Genomic DNA, 12,725 nt, shown 5'->3' with positions numbered 1-12,725 from the left:
AGAAATAGATGAAGTATTTTCAAGAATTTATTTCAAGCTAATAATCTTTTAAAGTATTTCATGAATAGAACCAATCATTCATTATGTAAAACCAAGAGAGGGTAGCGACGATTTTTTAAGATTTACTAAAATGTTTATCCTTCCCCGAAGTTAATTTGCATTTTTAATGGAGAATTGCATTTTTAACTTTTAAAAACAACAAAAAATCGATTTGATCGTAAGGAAAACAACTGAAGAAATTTAAATGCTTTAATGGAAAAATTATGCGTGAATAAATTCATGAAAAAAGCTTTTTCTGAGGCTTCTAGAGACAATAGTAGTTAAGCAAAATTCATAGTTTTACTTAAAATATGCTTTTGCTTTATTCATTTCAGAAATTTTCAGATGCTTCTCAATCAGAAAATAAGGTTTTTTTTTTTTTTACTTATTTTGATAATGTACGATTTATAACACTGTGCATTGTTATTCAAGCACGGATCAATGACGAATCATTTCGTCAAAACATAAACAAAGGTCAGAAATATTATTTATTCGTGTTGCATTTTTAATTGTAATTCTACTTAAAAAAATACCTAAAATGATAAAATAGTTTAGCTTAAAAGATGGCGTTTTGAATTTCAAGAAAATTCATTTTTGTAAGAAAAAAAAAGTTTTCGATTTTTCCTAAAGTATGTATTTCTTACTCTTTTAATGCTCAGGTGCTTAAAAAAATAAATAAATTTCTATATTTAGATGCATGCTAAGAATTAAACTTTTAAACAGTTTTCAAAAAAGGTTTCAAAAAAAAAAGTGGTAAAACCCTTTGTTCTTTTGTTAGTGGGTACGGATAAACTGCATAAATCAGAGCCGTTTGAGTTTGTATGATCGACACTTCCTTCACACATTCTCAATTTCATCTTATATCGCGACAAAAAAATGTAACTTCAGTGGAAATACACTTTTATTGTCTGATTTAGTTGTATCAAAGCTAAGATTTAAATTGCACGGAATTAAGGGGTTGGTTATTTATTGTAATATACGCCGAAGGATTTATTATTATTATTAATATTTTGAAGGAAAAAATAAAACCAAATTAGCAAGTGTTATTAGACAGTGAGCAGTAGTTATCCAAAAATGGCGTTTAACAAAAATGGACTGACGAAGAAGTAAAACGAAAGGGGGGATGGTGGTAAACTTTGAGACTCAAGTGCAAAATGTGAATGTCATCCACCACCTAATGTATCATTTAATATGAAACACCTTGTACACCCATGTATCGATAGTGCAGAGTCTAAGTACGTGCTACTAACAACACTTGTCCGTAGAAGACCAACAGACACTAAGCATATGCGTTATGCTACTTCATGCAGAATCTATCGAACCCTGGAGGCTTTCGAATGCGGAGGCACTCGAATTGTGAAGGTATGGATTATCAAGATTCCATGATATTTTAATGGAACACAAAAATCCAGTCAACTAAGACGGTCATTTTGATTTTAAATACATAGTATGTTGTACACTAAAAAAATACCAAACGTTACTGGATATTCCGTTTAACGTTTCAGGATTTCACAGGTTTTCACCTATTTCCCCGCAAATTAAGTATCTTCGCACAAAAGTTTCCTGAATTGCTATAAGTTACACGAATGCACACTGTAAAAACGATTCAGAAACGTTCCTGAAAAATAATAGGCAGCTGATGTGCCCACTTTCTGCCAGTAACATATCTCGCAAAAACCAGGAACGTTTTCCGTTAATATTCAGTAACCTTCCTCAGATTATCCAGAATAAAACGGAAATATTCCCGTATGAAGCTATTCGTGTCACTGGAACTTCAGAGTAAACTCAGATAGGGATAATATTACAGCTCCAAAAGCTGTATTGCAAACACGGCCAAAGCTAAGCCAGAATTGCAAGAAAGTATCAGGCATAACACGTCATTGCAATTCCAGCAAGCTACGTAGTCCAAAGACTTATTCGCTCCCTTTAGGAGCTTAAATCAGTCCGGACGAGCCGCGATCGAACAAAAGCTGATACACGTTATAAACACTGTCAGTTAATCTTTAAACTGGGAACTAAAACTATTTTTTAAAACAGTGAGAATTCTGCATTCATGCAACTTGTAGCAATTCAGGAAACTTTTTGACAGTGATACTTGATATTTCCAGAAAGTGTATAAAAACCATTGAAATCCCGAGACGTTACATGAAAATACTCAGTAACGTTTCGGAATTTTTTTACAGTGCAGACTCTTCACTGTTTGGGAAAAATAATTTTAGTTACCAGTTTAAAGATAGAATGAGCGAGTGTTTATTAAATGTATCGGCTTAGGTTCACTTACGGCCCCTGTCCAAATAGACAATGCCCCCTAAAGAAGCGAATAACTCACTGGATAGCTGCAGGAATTGCTGTCTTACTTGAAATTCTTGAATAGCCTAGGCCATGGTTGTTTTAATGCTTCTGGAGCTTTCTTGGAAATTCAAGGAGGTTCTAATGAATTACGTTAAGTCTATCTAATTTTTCTAGAAGGTTTCCGAGACATGACTGGCTTTAACAGGGGAGATTTTCCAATTATTCAGAAAGTTTCACGGAAAATTTCAGAAAGGTTACTGACTTTTAGAGGAAAAGTTCCTGGGTTTTTCAAGATATGTTACTGGCAGAAATTGGGCATCAGCAGCCTATTATTATCCAGGAATGTTTCTGAATCATTTTTACAGTGTATATTATTGCAACTTAAAGACAAAAAAACAGTTTTGTTACCGCTCACTTGTTGTTTGCATGTTCTATATAGATTCTTTGGAATGGTTGAAGCTGGGAGAAAACAACCTGGATGACATTCCGGCGCAGTCTTTGAAAAACCTTAGTCGTCTTCGGCAGTTGGACCTTAGGGGTAACAACATATCTAAAGTCCGGGAGGACGATTTTTTGCCTTACGGAAAAAATCTGAAATTTATTTATCTACAAAACAACTGGTAAGTTATGTTTGGTTCTTAATGAAACATTTTACAAAACATAAATATTATTACAAAACAATGCTTTATATTTTAGCATTTTTCATAACCTAATGATATTTATGCAAACGTAGATCGGACATGATGTTTAAAAAAGACAAAGGAAAAAAATCATAATCTTAGCAGAAGTGATGAACGAAAATGTTGAACTTTCAGACATTGTATATTTGCTACATTAGAGAGCCTGTCTTCTAAATATCTTCCTTTTTAAGGAAATAAATGGATATCAACTTAGAACATGACAAGGTTAAAAATTTAGAAACTATTATCGTGAAAACATATTTTCATTGTAAATGAATTGCAAAATGAAAAATATCAATTTCTTTCTTTTCTAAAATACTTTAAATTAGGCACTTTGAAGAAAGTCACACGGTGTATAAATTTCCTGAAAAAGTTTAATTTCTTTTCATTAGCAGCTATAATACACATTGCAGTCATACACATTTCACAAATATAAAACTTTTTGAGCATTATTTTTGCTACTATTTACCCTTTTTACTTTGCTTTTCGTTATGAAATAAAAATAGGCAAAACAAAATATAAGTTATACATGTTTTAAGTTTTAAAATAACTGCGTGTTTGTTTGTGTGTTTTTTTTTCTATTTTATATTGCTTAAAAACTACCTTCTAATTTTACCATCCTACTTCGATAACTGTACATATTTAAAATTTGCGTCACTTTAAAAAATTTCCTTTTTCTCAGAATTATCTTTATATAAAAATGCGGAAAACGCTGTTTTCAACTCGTGCTCCATAAATGTATTTCAGTGTAAAGTTAGAGTGTGGTTTCTTTCCGAATGATAAATCACTACGTAAATTTTGTCGTATGGCAACATAAATGATTATCCACTGCACGCTCTAGAGCTGTACCCTTTGAATTATTATTTAAAGAGAGCTAAAGAACTAGAAGCAATTACGTTTTACGAATTTCTGATAAATCTCTAAGACAAAACCGGTGTAGTAAGCAGTAATATAATTTTGAAATGATATAACAAAGTTAATTGTGAGATTTTCTTTCTTCGCAGGTTGACTTCAGTTGATCCGACGTCATTAGTAGCACTAGACTCTCTAGAATGGTTGTATCTGCAGTCAAACCAACTGAATACTGCGCCGTATGAAACATATGCTCCAATATTAAATACGCTACAAGTATTTGACATACACGGTAATGTATAACAAAACTGCACAATCTATACGATACATTTCTTATACATCGTCGGCTCAGAGCAGGAATAAGATATTTTAGTGTTCTTTCTGGGATTAGATGTGTTACTGTTGCTCTGAGGCGACGATATGCTTAAAGTATGAAGAATAGGTCTAGCTTTTACAAGTCATAAAACTGATATAACATCCATTTAAACCTATTTTTCTCATATCTGGAAATTCCCTTTTGCACTGTCTATAGATGTTTTACAAGGCAGTACCGCCATTTTGTGATAACAAAAAGTATCAATCCTACTTGTTGCAGGTAGTTTACCTTAATAACACTGGTCACTTTGATTCACCTATCCTATTGAAAGAAGGCTTCGTGCTTTAAGTAGTTTCGATTTGGCAAGTTTTTTTAACAAAAATACTACCTCTTTTAATGTAAGCATCCCCAAGATTTTAACTGCAATTGATGACCTCGGTTGATTAAAAAATAAACAAATAAGAAAGGTATGTTACTTTCAAGCATAAGATAAAAAAAAAACAAGTAGTCTAATATTCAGAAACCTAGAATTTATTTTTAAAAATATATGAAAAAAGGATATTTTTATTACCGCAGTAATCCCAAGAGATATCGTGTTCATATACGTTGTATTTTATGAAACTGAAGCAATGAAGCAGTACATAGTAAATGTGAAGAAAGTCTTAGTTTTCTCTTCACATATTTCTATATTTAAAAAAAATACTCAAAGCATTACATTAATAGTTTGAAATAATCTTAGCAGATTTAATTAAAATGGAACTAAAAGTAAAATAATGAATACAACAATTCCAAGAATGAAAAATATATTGTAACTGCATCAAACATATCAGCGTCAGATATATAGCTAGGGTTTTTTCGGAGCGTGAAAATACCCTGCGACATTTTGCAATGAGTTAAAGTTCAATTTAGAGGAGGTAAATTTACGAAAACTGTACAGACTGTAATAATGATCAATTCCGTTTAAATTTGTAAGGATCAAATAAAGAAGACTTATATTATTACTTATATTATTCTTTTAATCTTTAGCATTTTAAATGTTTGACATTTGGCATTGAAAATTATTACAAAGCATCAAAATGCATTTTTTTAATTCAAATTATTTTGCTCCATTTTACATTATGATAAAAAAATTTCTTACAAACTTCAAAATACGTTTGACTAAACTTTAAAGGCATATACTCGATTTTCAATGCGTAAAACATGCTTGCTGAAGCGCCAAAATATCGTTGATCATGCTTATTTTCTGATTAGTAAAACTGGAATTTAGTAAAAAAATGTATCAAGTTAATGTTGTTCTTTTTTAGGTAACCCATTCCATTGTGACTGCAAAATTGCTTGGTTGAGAGACTGGGTCAAAGGGAAAGGTTCGAACATTGTCAATATGGCTCAAGAGACGAAATGCGGAAGTCCTGACCAATACCAAAGCATGCCTTTGTCCGAAATACCAAATGACCAGCTAGCTTGCATATCTTCAGCAAATATGCTCCACATTGACATTATTTGTATTTTAACTCTACTTATAGCTACATGCATATCAGTTTCAATTTCCTAAATCTACATTTGAAGACGTTTTGTGAAATTTGATGAACAAGCTACAAGATATTTCGGAATGCGTTCCGAATGCTCTCTCCCAAGATCAAACTGAATCAATCGATCAATGGCCTGTAAACCGTCTGTTTAAAATGGTTTGAACTTTCTAAAACCATAAAACATTCCTTATTTCTACGAAGACTTTACAATAGTTTGAACTGAAGATATGTGGTAAATGTAAAAACATATTCTTCAGCCCATCAACGTGTTACGAATTGAATCGTATACGGTTGCCAAAACGAATTTGGAGGCCAAGCGCAAGAATCAAAAAGAAAGAACGGAGAAAGCTGTATAACAAGAGGACATTAACATTGAAACCAGAGTTTAACGTTCATTAAAATTAGAAAACTTGTTATTGTACATAAAACTACGCTTAAAAGCTCTAAGCGGTTGAGTAAAATGGTTTGCACTTTGTCTACATGTAATGTTCTCCACAGAGCACAAGATGCATTTTTATTTTGTGGAAGAGTCAGAAAAGAAAGGCATATGCTAAACTAAGAGTCACGACGGAGTCTTTCTTGAAGTAAGAAAATAACAATAATATTGATGATAATAATAAAATTAAATCTTAAATTCGTTTCTGAGAAAGTTTTCGCAATCAAGAATTGCAGTTAAGTAATTACTCCGTGCTCTCAAAATTTATAACTTTGCCTAAATTTTAGTCAACGTTTTAAATTTTTAATTTAATTTCAGATTAAATACTGTTACCAGTTCTTTTATTTACAAAAGTCTTTGTATAAGTTTCGCAGAAGTTTATTACATCACTATGACGTGAACTTTCTGCTCACTTGATTCGTAGGTTTTTATTAAGAAAGAGACGAAATTGTGGTAAGTTTTGATTAATAATGGTATTTTTGTTGTAAATGTATGATTTTATTATTTAAAAAACGCCAGATAAAAATGAGGCACTTTATTGCAACTTGGATGCTTTCATAAGTCGAAATTTTTGCAATTGTTTTGAGTTATATACTATTTTTGGATTGTTTGATGAGTAAAAAATTTTAAAGATGAAAGTTTACCTTTCTTATTCATTGGTGTAGCATATATGTAGTATATTTTCTTGCGTCAAAAACAATTGGTAAGTTCTTTAAAATTCAGTTCTTAACAGAATTTTAACTTTTATGTAAAGAAAAAGATCTGCATTTTCGATGATTTTTGACATAAAAAGCGAGGTTGTGTGATTATTTTTGGAGTAGATGTTCAGTAAAAAAGAGTCATGTGACTCTTTCAAAATCAATGCAGTTCTTGAAAGAATTTTAACTTTTATGCCAAAACGAAGGTCAGAACTTCCGATGATTCTTGACATAAAAACCGCTGCTTGTTTGATTATTTGTGGAGTAGATTTTCAATAAAAAATGCCATGCGACTGACAGGGCCTATCAAAAAGACAAAATAAATCGCTTAAACCAGGTTGATCAGGTTTATCAGGTTGAGGTCGAAATGAGATCAATAAAAAATGATGATATCTAAAAGAAGTAAAAATGTCTTTAATTATTGGATATTACATATGCGTTCATTTAAAGTGTATAATGCTTATAAGCAAATTGAAATAAGTGTTCAAGCAAAATTTTATAACTATAAATTTTTTTAGTTACAATTTTAAGAGCAAACTATTCAGGTACATAAAAACAGGCAACAAGCAATATTAAAATTAATTTAAAAAACCAGTTTTTTTAATGAAATACTTCTTAATGAAATATAGCTTTTCTCAATTTGTAAAAATCATAATTAGTTCTAAGATCATTTGAATAGCTTTATACTTTACAGAAGACGCACTTAAATTTACGTTTTAGAAGCAACTCTAAACAAATACTCATGAAACTGCTTTTAATAATTATTTTTCTTTAAAGCTTGGAAATATTATGGAATCACATTGACCTGGTTCAATGTTGAAAGTAAAATCAAGAATAAAAATTTCATAGCATTTGTTTTTCTGTTTGGTATTAATATTTCTCTAAATTTCATCAAGTTCTAATTAAAGAAATACCCATTGTTAAACAGTAACTCTATTATAACTTTTCACTTGCAAGTGTTTGAATACGAAGTTTTATACATACGTAAATAAATATTCAATCAAATTACTTTCATTTAACCAATTTGTTTACGTTAATGAGTTTTAGGAAATACTTTTACTTTTATATCAAAATGTTTTTTTGTGAAGATCATGATTTCAGGAATAATCGGACTCACATAAGTTAAAAATAATAGCTATTAGAAGAAGAAGTGGAAAAGATAATTTAACAAAGTTAAAGTACCAAAATATGCTAAAACTTCAAGCATGTGTTTCCTAGTAAAAATAATCGTTGATTCAAAAGCTGTGAGCTGCCGTGTTCTGAAAATAAGATAATTTTACTTTTTGAAAAATATCTGGATCTTGTATTGCTTGAACAAATTTCGTATCAGTAAAAAAATTATTGAAACTTTTGAAAATGTCTATTATGTAGCGTAGATAGTTTATTGGATTTTTACGAATTCATGCATTGCAGCTGTCCATGAAACATTTCGTTATGTGAAATATGGTTCCTTATTCCAACTACTTAGCAAATTTCTTTATTTTATCTAAAACTTTGGACTTAGCATCATGTTTACTATTTTCAACGATCCCGAGCAACTATAGGAATGTTCAATTTCAGAAAAAATATCGTTCATTACGAATCCTGTTAAAATCAGTTTTGTTTGATGGGAAAGTAAAACAAAATCACTGACGTTACCAAATATCAGCCAATTTAAACTCGTTAAACATCAGAAAAGCATAGAGATTTTGAAGAGAGTTTTATAGCAACTTCGTCAGTTTGACTTGGAATATAAAGAAGGTGTGACAGATTTAAGGATTAATAAATTGCATTTTGTAAATGCAGATAAAATTAAGCAATATTTTTTCTGTATCAAGGTTTGTTTTTGTGTTAAGTATATTTGACTTCAAACTATTAAAAACTATTAACCAATTTAATTGAAATTTAAAATTACATATTTTACTTGAATAACTAAACGATGTATGATGCATACGTATGTGCATAAAAATTAAGTAAATTTTTCCTTATATTAAGAATGTATACATGAAAAGAGTTTTCAACGTAGAGGAAAATGAGAGAAAACGAGCTGATGTGTGTGCATCACATGAATTCCTTTTACTCTAATTTAATGATAATAGTGCATCGGAGTAAGCAAAGAAACACTTTAAAAATTTTCACCACAAGTTTGCTGAGAACCGAAGGAAAGAAAACGTTTTATACAGATAAATTTTCCCAATATTGGCAGCTTTAATGTGATTCAATGGTTAACTCTCTAAATACGGCCCAATTGAAACCAGATTAAAAAATAAAAAAAAACCGCCAAGTTTGGCGACAAAATATGGCAACCAAAAGATTGGCGATACATTGCCAAATGTTTGCCAAATTATAACACCACTTGAGTTTGCATTAAAATTAATAATGATTTTACCCCAAAAAGGTGCAAAAGACCCTTTTTGGAACATCCGAATGCAACCAAAAGAGTAGGTGCACAACTAGACCCCACTAGGAGTCTACGTACCAAATTTCAACTTTCAAAAACATACTGTTTTTGAGTTATACGAAATACATACGCATATACGCATATACACATATACACACATACGTACATACGGACGTCAAGAGAAAACTCGTTGTAATTAACTCGGGAATCGTCAAAATAGATATTTCGGGTGTCTATATGTTCTGAGGCATACATCCACGTGTGGTCGGGTTGAAAAAAAAACTCAATATTCATTCGGGAGCGAGCAAAATGGAAATTAAAGCCGATTTTTGAGTGAAATGTTTTTTGCGAATACAATACTTCCTTTTTTTTGTAAAAGAAAGTAAAAAAATTAAAAGGAAGAAAAGAAGGAGTTTAAAGTCTTTTATAAAAGCACAATATCAAAAATGTATTTTATTTAAAGAAGCATATTATTTGTATATTGCATTGCAACAACAAGATTTAAACAGATTGTTTTCAATGTGTTTATTTAAAAATGTGTAATTAATGAAACGTATTTATATATTCTTCAAAGACTTTTACCATAATTATATCTCTTTCCTTGAATTTTATAATAATTTTGACTAAGTGAAAATTTTATGATGTGACAATCACGCGTGAATTTAGTTCTAAAAAGTACAGATTTTAAAAGACGGAATGTTGTAATGTATTCTACCTTCAATGTCTTCCTTCTAAAACATAACCTGTCTTTTAATGTTTGCATATAGAAAATAATAAAATTTTGAATGTTTTCATGCGTCCCTTTTTCAATAAGAATTGCTGAATTTAGTTGTGCAAGCATGCGTGCGCGCTTGTGTGTGTGTGTTTGTGTACTGTTTACAATACAAAGAACGGCAATAAAACCCAGGGACAGGGGTGGATACAAGGGGAGGGTTATGGGGGTCACCTACCCTAAACCGACGACAATATAATCCGTCCCACATTGCGTTCAAACATTTAATGAATAAATTTAAATTATTTCAGCCATATTTACATTAAACTAATTATTTTTGCAAGCAAGTATTTGACATACTACTTCTTTTCATTGATTATTTTTATGAAATTAATTAGTAACGTTTATGTTCTATTATGTGCCTTATTCCTGGCCGATTTGGTGTTTTTTATTGACATGAATTTCTTGTGTGTACCGTCATGAGGCTGCATTCACCCTGACTGCAACAAAGACGAAAAAAATCATTGATGATTTAAATCGCACGTCATTGGTTTTACATAATTCAGTCGACAAGCCCAAGTATTGCTTCATGCCGAACTCTTGGTATTTTCTGTTCCACATTAAAATTAGTTTTCCCTAGAAAACCATGATTTGATGCTTATGCTATGGGGTTAAAAGGAACAAGTAAATTTCCGCCGTTAGTTAGAGAGCCCGTTTTGTGCCGTAACTATGGATGTAACTGTAAAATAATTGTACCTTCAAATTACGTCGTTACAATTAACTCAAACGGAGCAGACCTTTTGCTTACATAAAAAGTAATTAACTGTTACTTGCTTGAAAACGATATCAAACTACTTTTCTCGAACAACAAACAAATCAAATATCAAACTACTTTGCCCACTATATTTGGTCGATCTATTCGATGTCCCATTTCAGAAGTTTCAGAATCTTAAAATTACAGGAAGAAATATGCAGTCTTCAAAAGGGCGATTCTCGAAAAAATGTCCCACGCGCAACGCTATTTTATTCAAGTAACTCTTCTTTACTAATAATAAAGCTGAAAGTCTCTCTGTCCGGATCTCTCTCTGTCTGTCAGGATCTTGCCAAAGTAGCGCTGATATCTTTATCTTTACTAATAATAAAGCTGAAAGTCTCTCTGTCTGGATATCCGGAGGATGTCTGGATCTCTGACGCGCATAGCGCCTAGACCGTTCGGCCGATTTTCATGAAATCTGGCACAAAGTTAGTTTGTAGCATGAGGGTGTGCATCTCGAAGCGGGTTTTCAAAACTTCGATGTGGTTCTTTTTCTATTCCAATTTTAAGAACAAAATTATCATAAGATGGACGAGTAAATTACGAAATTATCATAACGTGGAACCGTAACATGGGTACATGTCAATTGGCGAGAAAATTCACCACACATTATTTGTAAATATACAGGCGAACCAAAAGACCTTTTAATTGTTTCTATTACGGGCAAAGCCGTGCGGGTACCACTAGTAGTTAAATATGGGATTAGCTGTTATGCTTTGATAGTACATTAGAGCATGTATTATTCCCCAATAGCATTATTTTTTGAAGGCTTTGGGTAGCTGGAAAAAATAAAAAACTTAGCGTTGTGCATGGGACATTTTTTCGCGAATCGCCCAAAAGCAATGTTTCAGTATCTCGAATTAAAAATGGAAAAGAAAATAATTACAGAAAGAAAATAGAGAAAAAAAGAACTTTTATTTTTACATCAAAATAATTATAAGCGTAATTTTTTTTAACGCTTATACGACTAAACGGGGAAAGTTTTTTTTATTCAGTTCAAGTTTTGGAATAACATTTTATTCTTTATGACTGTTTTATGTTGCTTGCACATTGTCATTTCACGAATATCTATGGATAAAACCACTATAATAAAACGTTTAGGTGTCTCCTCAGTTTCGCCGACACGAAATTTTTTGCTTCCCCTGTTTTTCAGTTTCAACCGTACCTTTTGACGCACTAAAGAAGGGAGTAAATTTGAACTGTCGGCAAAACTGGTGATAAACCAAAGTTTTTGGGTGCATTTGTTTGTTATTGTTGCTGTTTCAATAATTTTTTTTTGTTTCATTTGATGGAATTAAACTTAAGGATTATTTTGCAAATCATTTGCATTTTGCGTGTTTTGAGTTTTTTTTTTTTTTTTTTTTTTTTTTTTTTTTTTCTCTCTTTTGAATCTTTTTTTGAATAATTAGATAAAAGCTACCTATATTGTAAAACTTTCTGTTACAGACGATAATAAAAATATTTTAAGGATTCAAAACATGCTCTCGGCAAGATAAAACCCATTTTGCAAAATGAATTCAACGTATATGCCCAAAAGTTACTAGAGACTAAAGTTTACCCTTCGTCTCTAGTGTTTCTTTTTCATTATTTTAAATTGGCTGTTAGAACTCCTTCTTTTTTGCAAAACAGAGTTTCAATCAAAAGAACCAAAGCTAATAGCATATGGTATATGTTTCAAAAAAGAAAAAAATCAATCTAAATCAATAACTCCCTTGAGATTTCTTTTTTGATAGCTGTTCTATCTACGTAATTTTTCTCTTTTTCAATAATCCATATTTTTAATTTATAACTTTAAAACATGATCTCTGTTGCTTTATTTTTGCGTCAGATGCTATCTTTTTTTTAATCTACTTTTAAGTATTTTACCAGAAAAATAAAACCGCAGAATAATATTTCATTCCTCAAGACATGTAGATAAACTATCTTTTTTAAATTCATTTGAAAACGATACAAAACGTTAAAATGTAAAATAAATTT

General features: G+C 31.0%; 1 protein-coding gene across 1 annotated transcript in view; it reads left to right on the top strand.

Moving 5' to 3' along the window:
* Nucleotides 1-6,654, top strand: part of LOC129233660 (leucine-rich repeat-containing protein let-4-like) — a 196,019-nt gene extending 189,365 nt beyond the window's left edge. The window contains exons 5-7 of the mRNA XM_054867639.1: nt 2,771-2,951; nt 4,016-4,155; nt 5,484-6,654. Of these exons, the coding sequence (XP_054723614.1) occupies nt 2,771-2,951; nt 4,016-4,155; nt 5,484-5,731 (569 nt within the window). The 3' untranslated portion in view covers nt 5,732-6,654. The remainder of the gene's footprint in view (nt 1-2,770; nt 2,952-4,015; nt 4,156-5,483) is intronic.
* The last annotated feature ends 6,071 nt before the right edge of the window (nt 6,655-12,725 follow it).

Source organism: Uloborus diversus, chromosome 1 (genome assembly GCF_026930045.1).
Source record: "Uloborus diversus isolate 005 chromosome 1, Udiv.v.3.1, whole genome shotgun sequence".
NCBI classification, from domain to species: Eukaryota; Metazoa; Arthropoda; class Arachnida; order Araneae; family Uloboridae; genus Uloborus; species Uloborus diversus.
Note: the sequence above shows the minus strand (reverse complement) of the source record. Positions and strands in the feature narration are given on the sequence as shown.